At 39.9% G+C, this 15745-nt stretch overlaps 1 protein-coding gene across 1 annotated transcript; it reads right to left on the bottom strand.

Annotated features, from left to right (window-relative positions):
• Nucleotides 1–4076: 4076 nt before the first annotated feature.
• Nucleotides 4077–12383, bottom strand: tnnc1a (troponin C type 1a (slow)). The gene is made up of 6 exons (XM_077728992.1): nucleotides 12094–12383; nucleotides 10184–10214; nucleotides 9925–10071; nucleotides 5635–5749; nucleotides 5058–5194; nucleotides 4077–4839 (listed from the first exon to the last, which is right to left on the bottom strand). The coding sequence occupies exons 1-6, from the start codon at nucleotides 12115–12117 to the stop codon at nucleotides 4808–4810; spliced, it is 486 nt and encodes a 161-aa protein (XP_077585118.1). The 5' UTR covers nucleotides 12118–12383; the 3' UTR covers nucleotides 4077–4807.
• Between the last annotated feature and the right edge of the window lie 3362 nt (nucleotides 12384–15745).

The following is a 15745-nucleotide window of genomic DNA, read 5'->3' as shown; positions in this document are numbered from 1 at the left end:
GTCGGGGATATGCACTGATGCGCCTGATCGGCCTGTTGTATTTCTTTCCTCATATATCACACTATTACCCTTTGGAAAGACGTAAAAATAGAGTAGTAAACCCTCCAGTGGTACGATAAAGCTAAAACAATCATCGTCATTCATTTGGATGAATGAATAGTTATCGTGGAATTGGCAAATTCTGTGTCTTTCGGGCTCGCCGTTGTGTGGGTAATTATGTCCAGCCAGTGTAGACACAGTACTTCAGTGTTCTCAGCACCAGAAGTGGGAAGGCGCGTCACCATACAATATTCTGTCTGTTCAAACTGGATTCACAGGCCTTCACAGGCAAACTCTCTTTGTGTAATCTTCCACTTCCTGGTTGCGTATTTAGGTCAACGAAAACAACTTCTCAACTCAAGCGGGAACTTCACCATTCATTCATTCATTCATTTATTCATTCATTTTCTCTAGCCTATTCCAGCTGACTTAGGGCTCTACGTAGTGGACCCCCTGAATCGGTGGCCAGCCAGCCGACAAGGAGACTAACAACCATTCACACTCATACCTAGGGGCAATTTAGAGTGTCCAATCAGCATACCATGCATGTTTTTGGAATGTGGGAGGAAACTGGAGTACCCGCAGAAATTCCATGCAGGCCTAGGGATAACGTCCAAATTCCATACCGGTGGACCGATCTGGAATCGAACCGAGGACCGGTTGTGAGGCTGGTGCACTAACCATTCATCCCGCGGAACTTAACCAACTTTTGGTATAAAAATAGAAATGCATTGCTTCAAAAGAGCAATATTTTGGCAAGAACTAGCACTGCATTTTTGTATTTATTACAGACTCTTACAAATATGCAATCATGTAGTAATTTGTCAACATTAAACATATTCAAACAGTGTGTGATTTGAGAAGCCAGAAAGACAGGAATCCTTCAATAGAGGCCTTCCTGCGTGGGTGGCGCAGAATGGTCTGCGAGGTTCACACCCTCCTCACTCCACTGAGGATTTTGTGACCCTATTATAGTGCTATAAATTATACAATGCTGGGAAGAGGTTATGAAAGCATCACATTGTTGGCACAGTTCAGTGACACGATTGTAGCCCAATTCCATGGTTCGTGAATGCATGATCTGTATAAAAACCTTTCACAGAGGTGCTTCAGTATGTAAAATTTTGTGTGTGACTGAACCTGAGCCACTAATCACACACACCGTGTAGATAAAGATGAATGAAAACAGTTACATAATCATAATATTGTACTGTATAATGCCCTTCTTATCTATGCAAATCCCTTCTATTCCATAGGCGTCAATCCTCCCCTGCTACACCGCTCTCATGCTGCCTTTTGTGTCACCGGAATCCAGGATAGCGAGGTGCCTTTAAAACTGCAATGTGTGATCATAACATCCTGTGTGAGTCATCATCAGGCTGAGCTTATGTAAGAGGCTGCAGCTTGTGGCACCACACCCCAGATTCATTCACATACTCCTCTGCTGCTGCAACCCAGCTGGCCTCCCATTGATGACAGTGAGAGCACCACTCCATCTCTTACACACTGCTTTACTCACAGCTCCAAGCGACGGCGATAGATGATCTGGTCATTTTTATCCTATCAAACAAAATGGATTGGACAATTTTCTGTAGCACAATCTTTAAATTATACTCTCTCTCTTGAAAATGCATTATACTTTAGTCATTTATTTTTTATTGAAACTTGGACATAGAGTTGAATTTTGACAATGCAGTATATGGGCGTCACCAATGGGGATGTAAAACACGGAGTCTGTTATGACAGCAATATTAACAGTATGGCATGGAGCTAAGGTTATGTGTGAGGTCATCATTGCTTCTTCCAGTTCTTTTTACAGTCAATGGGTGTTGTGTATAATCCAGGCCATCAACAGTACAGCTGTGCCACTCAAGACTTGGGGCTGAATGGCGGTGACGGTACTGTCCAGAGAGCAAAAATGATGGACAGAGGCGGGCAAATATCACTAGTAAGACTGATGAAAACAAGCAGCTAATAGCACTACTGCTATTAACCAACTGAGTTGGCGCAAGGGAACACTTTAAAACTCTTAAAAAGAAATATCATGGGAAAAAGAGCTTTAGAAATCATTCATGATTGATGCATTCCACGAAGGTACATTTGGAAAAATGTGTTGCATCTGGGAATAATACCATTCATAATTCGTATCTCATCTAACTTTCTGAACCGCTTTATCCTCACTAGGGTCGTGGGGGGTACTGGAGCCCAGCCCAGCTGTCTTCGGGCCAGAGGCGGGGGACACCCTGGATTGGTGTTCAGGCAATCGCCGAGCACAAGGAGACAAACAACCATTCATGCTCACACTCATACCTACGGGTAATTCAGCCTATCATGCATGTCTTTGGGATGTGGGAGGAAATCAATGTACCAGAAAAAAACGCACGCAGGCCCAGGGAGAACAAACACACTTCACACAGGTGGACCGACCTGGATTTGAATCCAGGTCTCCCACTGTGAGGCCAATGCGCTAACCACTCAGTCGCTGGGCCACCTGATGTGGATCTCCCTTTCTAAATATATTTTTTCCTATTTTGTTGAATTTAACCTTTCTCCTCTTTGAAAAATATTTCTTACTTACCACAGTGACTGCAGAGGGAAATTGCAATCCTGCTCAGATTACATTAAATCTCTACCAGCACAACACAGCACATTCCTGAACACTTGGGTTGATGTCAGTTGACTGCTGACATCAAGTGGAGAGTCCTCTGTAACTGCATAAACAGTTACTGTGGGACTCACCTACCATTTATGAGATGAAAGCAAAGATATCTATGTACTACTACTGCTTTTCTTGCATTCGAATTTAGAATAAATAATTGAGAAAATATTAAATTCAGCATTGCCTAGATAATGAATGTGAAACCACAAAAAGGGTAATTAGCAGGTTTTGATTGAAATTCCTACTTCCTGCGACACATTCACACAGCCAATGTTTCATTGTTCACAACTCATTTACTCAACCGCTTTCTTCTCATTTGGGTCGCGACGGGTGTTCTGGAGCCTATCCCAGCTGACTTCGGGCCAGAGAGGGGGAACACCCTGAATCTGTGGCCAGCCGATCGCAGGGGACAAGGAGACAGTCAACCCTTCACTCTCACACTCATAACTGGGGGCAATTTAGAGTGTCCAATCAGCCTACCATGCATGTCTTTGTAATGTGGGAGTTCTCAGAGAAAACACACACTGGTCCGAGGAGAACATGCAAACTCCACACAGGTGGACCAACCCGGATATGAACTTAGGATCCCCACTGTGAGGCCGAGACAGTAACCACGTAAGCCGCTGGGCCGCCCATATTTCATTGTTTGCTTGTCAATTGCAATAGTTTAAATGTTATAGATATAGTAATAAATAGATTTTATGTACTGATCTTAATACAGAGTGAATACATCGTGTGGCATTCTCTAAGATAAAGTATCATAACACTCTTCATAGCACTTATCCAGTGGTGTTATTAGTTCGCCCATCTCAGTTCCTGTCTAGCGATCGGTTGCCAGGCAATTAATTATAGCTTACAAGCTCAAAAGTTCTACTGTTGAAAACAGAGTTACAGTTTATAAAAATTAATCATTCCCTTCATCCTATTTAAAACCTGTTTGAATGCCTGCTCAAGTTGTTAAATGCGTGCCACGATTGACACTCTTCCGTTTTGCCATCCAGTCCTTCGTGCAGACAGCACACTACGGTCTGCAATACTATTCTAGTTCTTTATAAGGACAAAGGCAAGGGATTGTCAACACCAAGACAGTCACTCCAGATCCCCTAACATGGGCACTAACATGATTAGACATAAATAGGCGCTGTCTCAATAGACTGCACAACTAGGGAGTGATACATCGACCATGTGGATAGCTTGCATGCCTCAGACAAGTATTAGCAGAGGACAAGTGGCTATGAAAGATAAAACCACTCTTGACGTTCACATCTGATTGAGAAAATTCATAAAGGGAGAGTAGGCCCAAAAGTCACTTCACAGGATTTTTGGGAGAGATCATTCATGAAGAAATCATACTGGATGAGGCAACATTAACAGCTGCTCTGCTAAACGCATTTAGTTTATTTTTTGACCTCACTTTTTGAGCACGTGGCAAAATGAATGCTTACAAAGGTTATGAGAGAGAGAAAAAAAAAGTCCTGAGGGTTTCTCAATCATACAAAAAAAATTGTACTGCGCATCACAAAATATGTTGAAACTGGCAATTGGTATTAAACTTGCTGTAATAACTGCTTTGTCCACACAGCTATTAAACACCAACTGCTCAGTGAAAACACCTGTAAATCGAAGTTCGGACATTTAAATAAAATGAAAAGATAATACAGTAATACCTCGCCACTTTACGGATCGGCTATAGTGGATTCACCACATCGTGGCTGGGCTCCAACACATTTACGTATATGCAAAATTTATTGAGTAGGAACAATAATCCAAAAATGAAATGGAAAAAAAGGCAAGCCACAATTGCAGAGAATTTCAGGGAAAGGTGTCGACCTTCTGGTTTATCACCTATTGGGGCAGGTCTTGGAACCTATTCACCACGATAAATGAGGTATTACTGTACATAATTTACACAAATTCAGTATACATTGGCACAAAAATAGTTTCAAATTGTATTTACAACGATGCAAGAGGAGGTGGTAAGAAAAATATAACAGAAAGAGCCAGACACTGTAAATCTTGCAAAGTCGTTCCAAAATTCCATCCCAAGTCAGCTTCCAGTTGTCCAGATGTGACAGAGGAATAAAAAAAATAACGTTCTCATGGGCTGAATTACTCCACTCCTTTCATGAACTCCAAGAACTCTGCAAGAATGAATAGGCCCAATTAGTAAACAGCTAATCTTTTGTTGATTTCCAAGTACAGGTTTTGGTACGCAAACATGACTGAACTATACAATATTTCAATCCAAGGATTACCTTTTTCAACACACTGGACTCACGAGCAAGATTTGTTCCAATTTCCATGAATATGTGATCTTTCCATGAACAACAGAACAAAGCCGCCGCTTCAAACTCCTTACCGTCATAGTCAATTTTGCCATCGTTGTTCTTGTCCCCGTCTTTCATCAGTTCCTCGATGTCATCCTCTGTAATTGCTTCTCCTGTTGATTCCAGCATCATCTTCAACTCGTCCAGGTCGATATAACCATCGGCGTTTCTAGTTACATGTGTTTATAGAGTTATACTGAGTGTACATCTTGATACAAATCTAGTGCGACTGTGTATGCATTTGATTTCAATGTCCACTTAATTGCTTATGGCACTTCACAAAGCAAGAGAAAAACACACATTAACTGTCTGACTCATATTGTGGGGCTGATTGAATATCAGATTATGGAGTATACGTAATTTCTGGGGTTTGCAATAGTTTGCTCAGGGCTCACTGCATATAGCATGAAAAAGTTGCATTCATTCATCTTCCATACCACGCATCTTCAAAAGGGTTGCTGGGATTGCTGGACCCATGCAAGAGGCAGACTGCATCCGAGACTGGTCACCAGTCAGCCGTAGGCCGTGATTACCAGTCATGTTCATTCCATCTTATTTTGGTATAGGCTATGTTCATACGAAGTCAGAAGTGGTAAAGATACAACTTACTTGTCAAACATGCGAAACAACTCTGCCAGTTCCTCCTCTGATTTCCCTTTGCTGTCATCCTTCATGCACCTCACCATCATGACCAGGAATTCATCAAAATCCACTGTTCCGCTACCTGCATTGAGACACATTTAAGGATAAATCTCAATTTTATGTGTTACTTTTCATTAACTTTTTCTTTTCTCTAAGTGACAATCAGCCATTTTCAAGGTTCCCACGCGGTCATAAAAAATCTCAAATTTCCTCAACTTGATATTGTGTCTTAAAAGTATGAACTTCATTTGGTAGGTTGCAAATCCCTTGAATTTTGTTAGTATTGCACTTCATTACATGAAATTAAGTGACCTATTTTTTGTGATATTACTCGTAAGATTTACCTTGATATTGGCATTACAAACATTTTATATTCGCCCTGCTCTCGACATTTGAGCATGAAATACACAAAATGATGTGGTGCGCCGGATCTTGAGATTAACACCAGTGCTCTTCTTTAACACCTATCATTGTTTTATGATCACTAATGATCCCGCTGAGCTAGCTTCATACATTAGTACTGCAACTTCAAGAGGCTGGTAGTCACATGTCATATTTACGTAACTTTTGGGGGGAAAAAACTGCACATTTATGAATAGTTCTATCACGACATCCTTATACTTTTACTTAAGTAGATGTGTGAAAAAGAAACACTACTCTTACAATTATTTTCAGCTACCCATGGCGTGTCAGCAGCTTGACCACCCTGATGGAGTCTTTATTGTCGCCGGAGACTTCAACAAAGCATGTTTAAATACTGTTCTGCCTAAGTTTATCCATTACGTGAAGTGTCACACCAGAGGAGATACAACTCTAGACCATGTTTATTCTAATATCAAACATGCTTATAGAGCCACACCCCTCCCTCACCTTGCTGGATTCGACCATCTCTGCCTGTCCCTCGCCCCCTCATACACCCCACTCTGGAGGCTGACAAGGCCACAAATAAAGATAATACGAACATGGCTCGAGGACGCCCTTTCTCAGCTGCAGGACTGTTTTTCTTGCACCATTTGGGAACTTTTTGAACACCACAACCTCCAGCACTACACAGACAGACACTGTACTTTCCTACATCAAAAACTGTACAGACATTGTCACTGTTAATAAATGTATCCTGGTCTTTCCTGACCAAAAAAACCCTGGATGACCAGTGAGACACTCATCAAATGCCACAACATTGCCTTCAGTTCAGCGGACAAGTTACAATACAGCGCTGCCAGAGCAGACCTAAACAGAGGCATGAAAAATGCCAAGGTTGTATATATAAGGAAAATTGAGGAGCACTTCACAGAAAATAACCCAGAGAAGATATGGCAGGGAATATGACACATTACCAATTACAATGACAATAATGTGTCAGTTAATGCAGATGCCTCACTAGCAAAGGAACTGAACTTTCTTTGCCCCATTTGAGACTGACAAAGCACACCCAGTCTCAACACATCCACCACCACCCTGCAGCAGAGCACTGAAGCTTCAGGAACACGAAGTGGGACATGTACTGCGGACTGTGAACACCAGGAAGGTTGCCAGCCTTGACGGAGTACCTGGGAAGGTGCTCAAAGCCTGTGCTGACCAGCTGACTGGGGTTTTCACAAAGATTTTCAATTGTTCCCTGCAACAATCAATCACCCCATCCTGCCTGAAATCTTCCACCATTATCCCTGTCCCTAAAAAGCCAACCATTGACAGCCTGAATGATTATAGGCGAGAGATGAGGTCAACAAACTGTCTTCGTGGTGTTTGATGAACAACCTCACACTAAGCAACACGAAAACTAAAGAAATTATCCTCGACTTTCACAAACGCAGGACAGATCTGGCCCCACTTCTCATAAATGGAGTATGTGTAGACAGTCCAGTCCTTCAAATTCTTGGAGATCCACGCCATGGACAATCTCTGCTGGTCTACCAACACCACAGCAGTGGTGAAGAAGGCCCAGAAACGACTCCATTTCCTGAGGGTACTCAGGAGGAACAACTTGGACATTAAGCTTCTGGTATTCTTCTATAGAGCCACCGTGGAGAGCATCATGGCATACTGCATTACAGTGTGGTACGCTGGAAGCAGCGCAGCAGACAGAAAGGCCATGCAGAGAGTGATCAACACCGCCCAGAAGATCATCAGCTGCTCTCTGCCCTCACTGGAGGACATTGTCAGCCTTCGCTACATCACAGAGCCAGGAACATTGTTAGGGACCCATACCACCCTGGTCACAACCTGTTCCAGCTGCTTCCCTCTGGCAGACGCTACACAGGTCTCACAAAGCATGGACAAATATACTCAAGGACAGTTTTTTCCCCATAGCCATCAGGACTCTGAACTTGCGTTAGCAAGACACAATCCCTTCTGTGCAGTAACTTCGGGGTGCAATAACAATGTGCAATATCTCAAATTGTGCAATATTTTTTGAATTTACCTTGCCAGGATGTGACTTTTTATATTTTTATATTTCTTATTTATGTTTTTTTATACTGGGAAAACAGTTTGTGGAGTAGCACTACCACTTTCGTTATATGCAGCTGTGTATGATGACAATAAAGGCTTTTGATTTGATTTGATTGACTTTTTTCATTAAAATTACCAGGGGTCCACATCTCTGTTGATCTCACTTGGGTGGCAAACACTACAGCACTCGTCAAGAAGGTGCAGCAGAGGCTACATTTCCTGAGAGTACTCGGGAAGGAGCAAATAAACAACAACCTGCAGAGGGTGATCAACAAAGATCCTCAACTGCTCCCCACCTACCCTGTCCAGCATCTACAAATCCTGGTGCCTTAAAAGGACAGAGACCATCATAAAAGAATACACATCCCCTTCCAATGCTTAAGGCTGCTGCCTTCTGGAAGGCGCCGCCGAGCCATAACAGCCAAGGACAGTTTCTGCTCAAGAGCGGTCAACAAACTCAACTCGGGTTCTGCACCCAGGACCTAACCAAGACATTTTGCTATCCACCCTGGTCACTTTGACGTGTACTTATACTATTTACTTATTATGTTGACCCCTTATTCATCTATTACTATTTATTGATTATTATGTGTTCGTGCGTTTGTTGTTGAGTCCATAGACTCGGCAAGTGGTGCACTCTCAACAACTTGGCGCTGAACGTCTCCAAAACCATGGAACTCATCCTGCACTTCAGACGCAACAAGCCCGCTCCGCTGATCTTGCTTGGACTTCTTATTAATTTATTTCTTACTTAATGATTATTTATTTGTCAGTTTGTTGTTGTTGTTATTTGTGCACTATGTGGTGAAAGATATAAATCTAATTACACTTGTATAATGACAAAAAAAGTATTCAACATCAGTTGCTGCAGTTTCACCAAGACGTCGTAACACTAATCACATGATTCCTGACCCCAATCAGGCATAACAATATTCAGTCCCTGGCAGTTACTAATAAAATACATTATTTCATACAGACCGCGGTATAGATAAGGTATAAAATATGCTTATTATGAGTGTACACAAGAGGGCGCTCATGCTCTTGGGACTAGGACGATTATACATAGTATTTACAGAGGAAAAAGACGGCCCAAAAGAAATGCGGGCCAAAGAAAGTCAGACATGGCTCGTGAACTTAAAGGTTATTAATAATTTGGAAAATGGCTGTGGTGTCTCTGGTGTTGAAATAAAAATTATGAACATCTGTGGTCTTATAAACAAATCATGTTTCGCTCACACCTTGTTCTTGAGAGGAGCTACATAATCCATTGGCTTCGGTGTTTGCCAAAACAGGACATTTCTAAAGACTTGAATTTGTTGTTCCTTAATGTTTTCTGTTGTTTATCATTTAGAGATTCTAGAATGTTGATATCATTTTATCTTTTTTTCTGTCTGATTAAATTGTTTAGAAAACACGTTACTCAGAACTTGAGTATGCTCTTAACCAAATACTTAAATGAATACATGATTTAGATGACGAGGTAATTTTAATTTTAGTTCAATAATATAAATTGGAAGTAATGGTATACTTCAGTACTATAAGAAAATTTAATGGTAATTATTTAAACAAACATGGATGGACGAGTGTGTATGAATACATGTGTGTCGGGGGGCTTGGGGGCGGGGTATTGTTGTACATTTGTCTCATTATTTTATTGTGGATTTATTTCCTTCATGTTTTTAAATCATGTATAACTTATTGTAATAGAGTTTATAGGAATACTTTGTCAAGCATGAGGCACTCTTATGTAATCCACCCTACTAAATTTGTCCACCCTCAGTTTAAAACAGCCACTGTCAGCTTTACCGTCTTCATCCACCTCATCAATCATCTCCTGGAGCTCCTCTGGTGTGGGGTTCTGGCCTAACATCCTCATCACCTTCCCCAGTTCCTTGGTGCTGATGCAGCCATCCTCTGCATCTTGTACGAAAATATCAAAGGCAGCCTTGAACTCTATAAGAGCAAATACATAAAAGTAATAGGTCATTTAAATTAAAGCATATTCATTATCAAATAAATATTTTCATGAATGTTGCTTCTGTTTTTATGAAATTAGATTACTTACCATTTTTCTGTTCGTCAGTCAGCTGCTCAACCTGAAAAAGTATAGAAACGTGAATTATATATATATATATATATATATATATATATATATATATATATATATATATATATATATATATATATATATATATATATATATATATATATATATATATATATATATATATATATATATATATATATATATATATATATATATATATATATATATATATATATATATATATATATATATATATATATATATATATATATATATATATATATAGATATATATAGATATAGATATAGATATATATATATATATATATATATATATATATATATATATATATATATATATATATATATATATATATATATATATATATATATATATATATATATATATATATATATATATATATATATATATATATATATATATATATATATATATATATATATATATATATATATATATATATATATATATATATATATATATATATATATATATATATATATATATATATATATATATATATATATATATATATATATATATATATATATATATATATATATATATATATATATATATATATATATATATATATATATATATATATATATATATATATATATATATATATAAATATATATATATATATAGGGTTGTAGAGGTGTGTAGAGTTTGCATGTTCTTCAAGGGCTGCATGGATTTTCTCCGGGTACTCTGGTTTCCCCCCACATACCAAAAGGATGCAGGGTCGGTAGGCTGCTTGAACACTCTAAATTGCCCCTAGGTATGAATGTATGAATGGTTGTCTGTCTCCTTGTGCCCTTCTATTGGCTGGCAACCAATTCAGTGGTCCCCGTAGTTAGCTGTGATAGGCTCCGGCAACCTCCGCCACCCTTGTGAGGATAAGCGGTTCTGAAAATTATGAAATGAAACAATCCCTAGATATATGTGTCAATTTATGACACATGTTGCGAGAGTTACTTTTTAAATCTTTCCCACTTGATTTTACTTGCTAGTGACTTTTCTGCCAACTAAAAGGGATATTTTTAGTCAGTCAACCTGACCAAACACAAAATCTTACATGTCAGGTTTTAGCTAGTAAGAGACGAGGTTTAAATCAAACAAACCAGAGCTTCAGGAATTGTAGATAAGGGCATAATACACAGTGTTTTAAATGAGCACAACTTGAGTCTGTAACGCAACAATAGAACAGTAATCCTGGAAAAGCTACCACCAATGAGAGAAAGAGACAGCTGCATTTGTAAGTAGTTACACTCTTTCTGTCCGTCACTTTATCTCTGTCCACGGTGAATTACATTTCAGCCCTCTCCTACGGGACATTATAGTATGTAGAAGCATCCACCCACATAAACGTGTAATAAACATTCCTGTATGCTTCTCCTATCTCTGCTGCACTGGGATGTAAGAAGACAAGAAAGCCAGCTGTTGGTCTATGCAGACAACCTCACAGTTAGGTGGCTCATAGATAATGCTGGAATTTATCCATGTGTTGATGCGGTTGGGGGTGGGTGGGATTGGCTTTATCTAAACCTCAAGCCCCTCTCTGGCACCAGAGGACTACAAGCACCAGACCAATTTAGCACAAGTTGGACTATTCCATTTGGAGTCATGAATGGAGTTGACAGAGACCTCCTGGGGGTTTTCCTATTAAGAGCAGCAGCAGCGAAGTGGGACCAAATCTAGAGGTCATATATAAGCTCCTTCGATAGCAGCTGCTGATGGAGACCACTCAAATCAAATGGCAAAAAAATGTCAACATTAAAAAAAAATCCATAGACAATATATAGATTACATACTGGAGTTAAACTGATGATGAATTCGCCGGGACTAGCAAGCCCAATGAAAATATTGCAACCAAATGAGAGCAAGATTGAATAAGAACATACCGCTGCCTTATAGATGTCGTTCATGTTGGACGTTGGCCTTCTGCCTGTCTTAAAGGGGTCCTGTAGCCAAAAAGAAGGTGGGTACCGTCCGGCTCCGGGCAGGACGCTGGCCTCATCATGGCAAGGTTTTATAGCAAGGGGCTGCCTGTCTGGTCCCTCCCCAGCCAGGGCAGCCTCCCCTCATATGCGTCCTCAAATGTGTGTCTGTGTCTGTGTGTCATGCGGACAATCCGTCACAATCACTAGGCTCAGATAAAAATGCAGCAACTCTTCGGGGGCATACTTGGGAATGGAATGAAGGGAGTGAGGGGGGGAGTGTGTTAAAGCTTAATCTTTGGGGAGGGGGCTAAAGAGACACTCAACATTCCTCTAGAACCGGACCAGAGGCACACTCTGTGGAGCGCTTGTCGGTGAGGTGAGATAAGAATAAAAACCATGCAGAAACATTCCTTATTCGTGCAGGTGCATAACTATAAGGAGGAAGCTAACGTTAAGCAATAGACAAAGCACACGGCCACATGCACACAACCACACGTCAAAAACAACTTGGAATTATAGATTCAAAACAACCTAACATTAAATTGAACGTCAATATGATAGCGATGGTAAATGGGTAATGACCGGATTGCCTTGCAATGTCAGGCATTGAGAGAAGCACGCCCCGCTTTTTCATTTCATTCACACCGCAAATTTGAAATACACAACAAAGTTGCTTTAATGACACTCAAAAAACTAAAATAAAATAGCTGTAGGCAACATTTCTGTGATAAAATTTTACAATACAATATCACGTAAGAGCACAGAAAGTGAACACAAAAAAAGTTAAGAAGCTGCAACTTCACATAAAATTGTTTCAATGGATATTGAGTAGAATCCCTATATTCACACTTTGGGGGAATTTCGTGACCTGGATCTTATTTTGGTAACTTAGAACAGAATTAGCTAATTCAAGGGTTTCATAACCTGAATATTTCATATGTAGAAATGTTCGCAAGTAGAGGTACCACGGTATTGGAAGTGCAAAGTGAAGCCTGTTAAGAACAGAGGCAAGTACGTCAGTGACGTTAAAGCATAATTGATGTGTTTTGTCAAAAAGAGAAAAATTACCCACTGAAAGTGTTAAGACAGGAAAAGCATGTCCAACGGACTTAGTGGTATGACTTTTAAACTTGCAATCAATTTGACTATCCTGGTGGATTACATTTCCACACAATGCATTTTAAAGTCAAATGTTTTAAGCCGGTAGAGTGGTTAGTACCTCCTCCTCATATTCCTGAGTTATTTATACTGGCAACCAATTCAAGGTGTACCCCTCCTATTGCCCATAGTAAGCTGGGATGAGATCCAGCACCTTAACGACTCTCAGTATGATAAGCCATGTGGAAAATTATTATATTTCTCATCCGTATGGGATATACCCCCATATACAAGTGTTTAACCAGCCTACTCTGCATGTTTTTGGGATGTTGCATGTTTTTGGGATGTATGAGGAAACTGGAGTACCCAAAGAAAATCCACGCAGGCCCTGGGAGAAAATGAAAACTCCACATAGTAATGGTAGTAGTGGTTGGACTAGTCACCACTCTCACATATTTTGGTGCAGAACATTTTATGAATTTGTATTTATAGTCACAAAGAGGTGCAAACACATCCTTGCATTAAAATCGCTACCCCCTTCACCACCTCCATTCATGTATCCGTTTCTGTGGATGATCTATGCCAGCTTCTCTCTGAAACTTGATAGTGTTTGACAGTGTAATAGGGATTATCTGGAAGCAAGGGAGACGTAGTGACAGAGGGAACTTTTTCTATTTTTTCTTGTCCTACCTACAATATATGTGCGTTGTTATGTATGGTATGAAACAGACAGATTTGAGTAAACCATTCTTTAAAAACAATGCATGCAATTTAAACTCACCAATAATCTTTCATAGGGCAGTAATTTAACTCATTGCCTGTCACTGACACTATTAGCCATCAAAGGTTTACCAGGAGAGACTAGCAGCAAATGATCATTGCCATTCGTCCCACTCAAAATAGATTGGATTCCCTATGCCTTCAATGGTAGGAAATTAATTAAATACTGTGACATTTAAATAAATATGTTAATTTGATCAAAAGAAATCAACTTGAAAAGTCCATACACAGTGAATCTCATTTTTACAAATTAATTTTTATCTTATTATTTTTCTGAATTGGTATTGAATGATTCATAAAATATTTTTTCATAATATACAGGTAAAATAAGGTATTAGTTTTTGAGACCGGGTGTCCACTAACCCTGAGCCTAGAAGGAGGCTAGAATTGTTAACATGGTGGCCAACATGTCTCAAAATGTGATGTATGAAGACAACAGCTTTTTTATTGGGTTATTATTACATTTTACTTTTTTTACATTACCAAAAATATGTACTTGCTCTATAAAGGGTTAATTCATTCATCCGTTCACTCATTTTCGGCACCGCTTATCCTCCTCAGTACAGCTACTAATATTGAATTGAATTGAATGCGCATATTGTCTTTATACGAGTATAATGAGATTTCAAGCTTGTGCACAAATAAATCGCTACATCGCAAAATCAAAAATACTTCCCTCTTAGCTCAGCAGATGGCGGTGTTCATCTAATGTCCCCAGAACGAAAGAGTTGCGCAAGGCTGCCTCCGGAAATCCAATTTACCAACAGTGGGGTAGGTGCGAAATCTGGGTCAAACAAACCAACCAAAACACTTGCAAACACATTGAAATTGAATAATACACAGTACAAAAAAACATTGCTGTTTTTCTAGCTCTTTTGAAACGAGGCCATCTCAATCATTTGACTGTGTGATTCTCTCTGCCTCAAATGCCCCTCTCCCAACCTCCACACATACACACACACACACACACACACACACACACACACACACACACACACACACACACACACACACACACACACACACACACACACACACACACACACACACACACACACACACACACACACACACACACACACACACACACACACACACTGTAGCAGGCATTCAAAGTGACGAATGATCATGCTGGTTTGTAATGGGATGCTAATGGAGACTGGCACAGCTTACAAGCGTCGTTCTGCCACTCAGAGAGCTGCCATTGAATATACACACGCAATATACATGTCTTGTTCACACACGATGCCTTGACAAAGACCTCATATAGTTGACACGCAGGTAGTAGCACGGGGGAGGAAGGGAGGAAAGGTGCTGCAGCATGATTGGCACATTTGTGTGTCTCTGTTGGCCATTATAATAATAATCAAAAGGGCCCACGTATTGGAGATCAGTGTAAATAAAGTGTAATCAGTTGCAAGGTAAAAGCAAAAGGCTGAGTGTGCATCTCAGGGCAATTAAACTGCCAAGAAAAGGAGGCCCCGGTGTCTCATAGAAAGCGTCTATTTGTTTGTATTTATCTACAGAAATCGCCACACGGGTGCAAGTAAGCATATGCCATGCGCCGTTTATTGGCTCTCTCCATCAATTTCCTCTTACAAGGCGGGAAAGACTACCGAATGTGGCGGCCATTTCTTCAACATGGCGCAATCAGACGCCGCATCTCAAATTCACAATTCACCGCACACAATTCACCGCACACCGTTTTTGAGGGGTTGCCATAGAAACTCTGCTG

The sequence above is a fragment of the Stigmatopora nigra genome, chromosome 1 (genome assembly GCF_051989575.1).
Source record: "Stigmatopora nigra isolate UIUO_SnigA chromosome 1, RoL_Snig_1.1, whole genome shotgun sequence".
Lineage (NCBI taxonomy): Eukaryota > Metazoa > Chordata > Actinopteri > Syngnathiformes > Syngnathidae > Stigmatopora > Stigmatopora nigra.
Note: the sequence above shows the minus strand (reverse complement) of the source record. Positions and strands in the feature narration are given on the sequence as shown.

Bases quoted from the DNA above. Each gene is read 5' to 3' on its own strand.
- tnnc1a (XM_077728992.1), bottom strand. From the start codon at position 12,117: ATGAACGACATCTATAAGGCAGCG. The intron at 5,750-9,924 runs GTAAAGCTGACA...GTCTCAATGCAG, and splicing joins TGATGAGGTGGATGAAGACG to GTAGCGGAACAGTGGATTTT. The intron at 5,195-5,634 runs GTAAGTTGTATC...ACATGTAACTAG, and splicing joins TTGTTTCGCATGTTTGACAA to AAACGCCGATGGTTATATCG.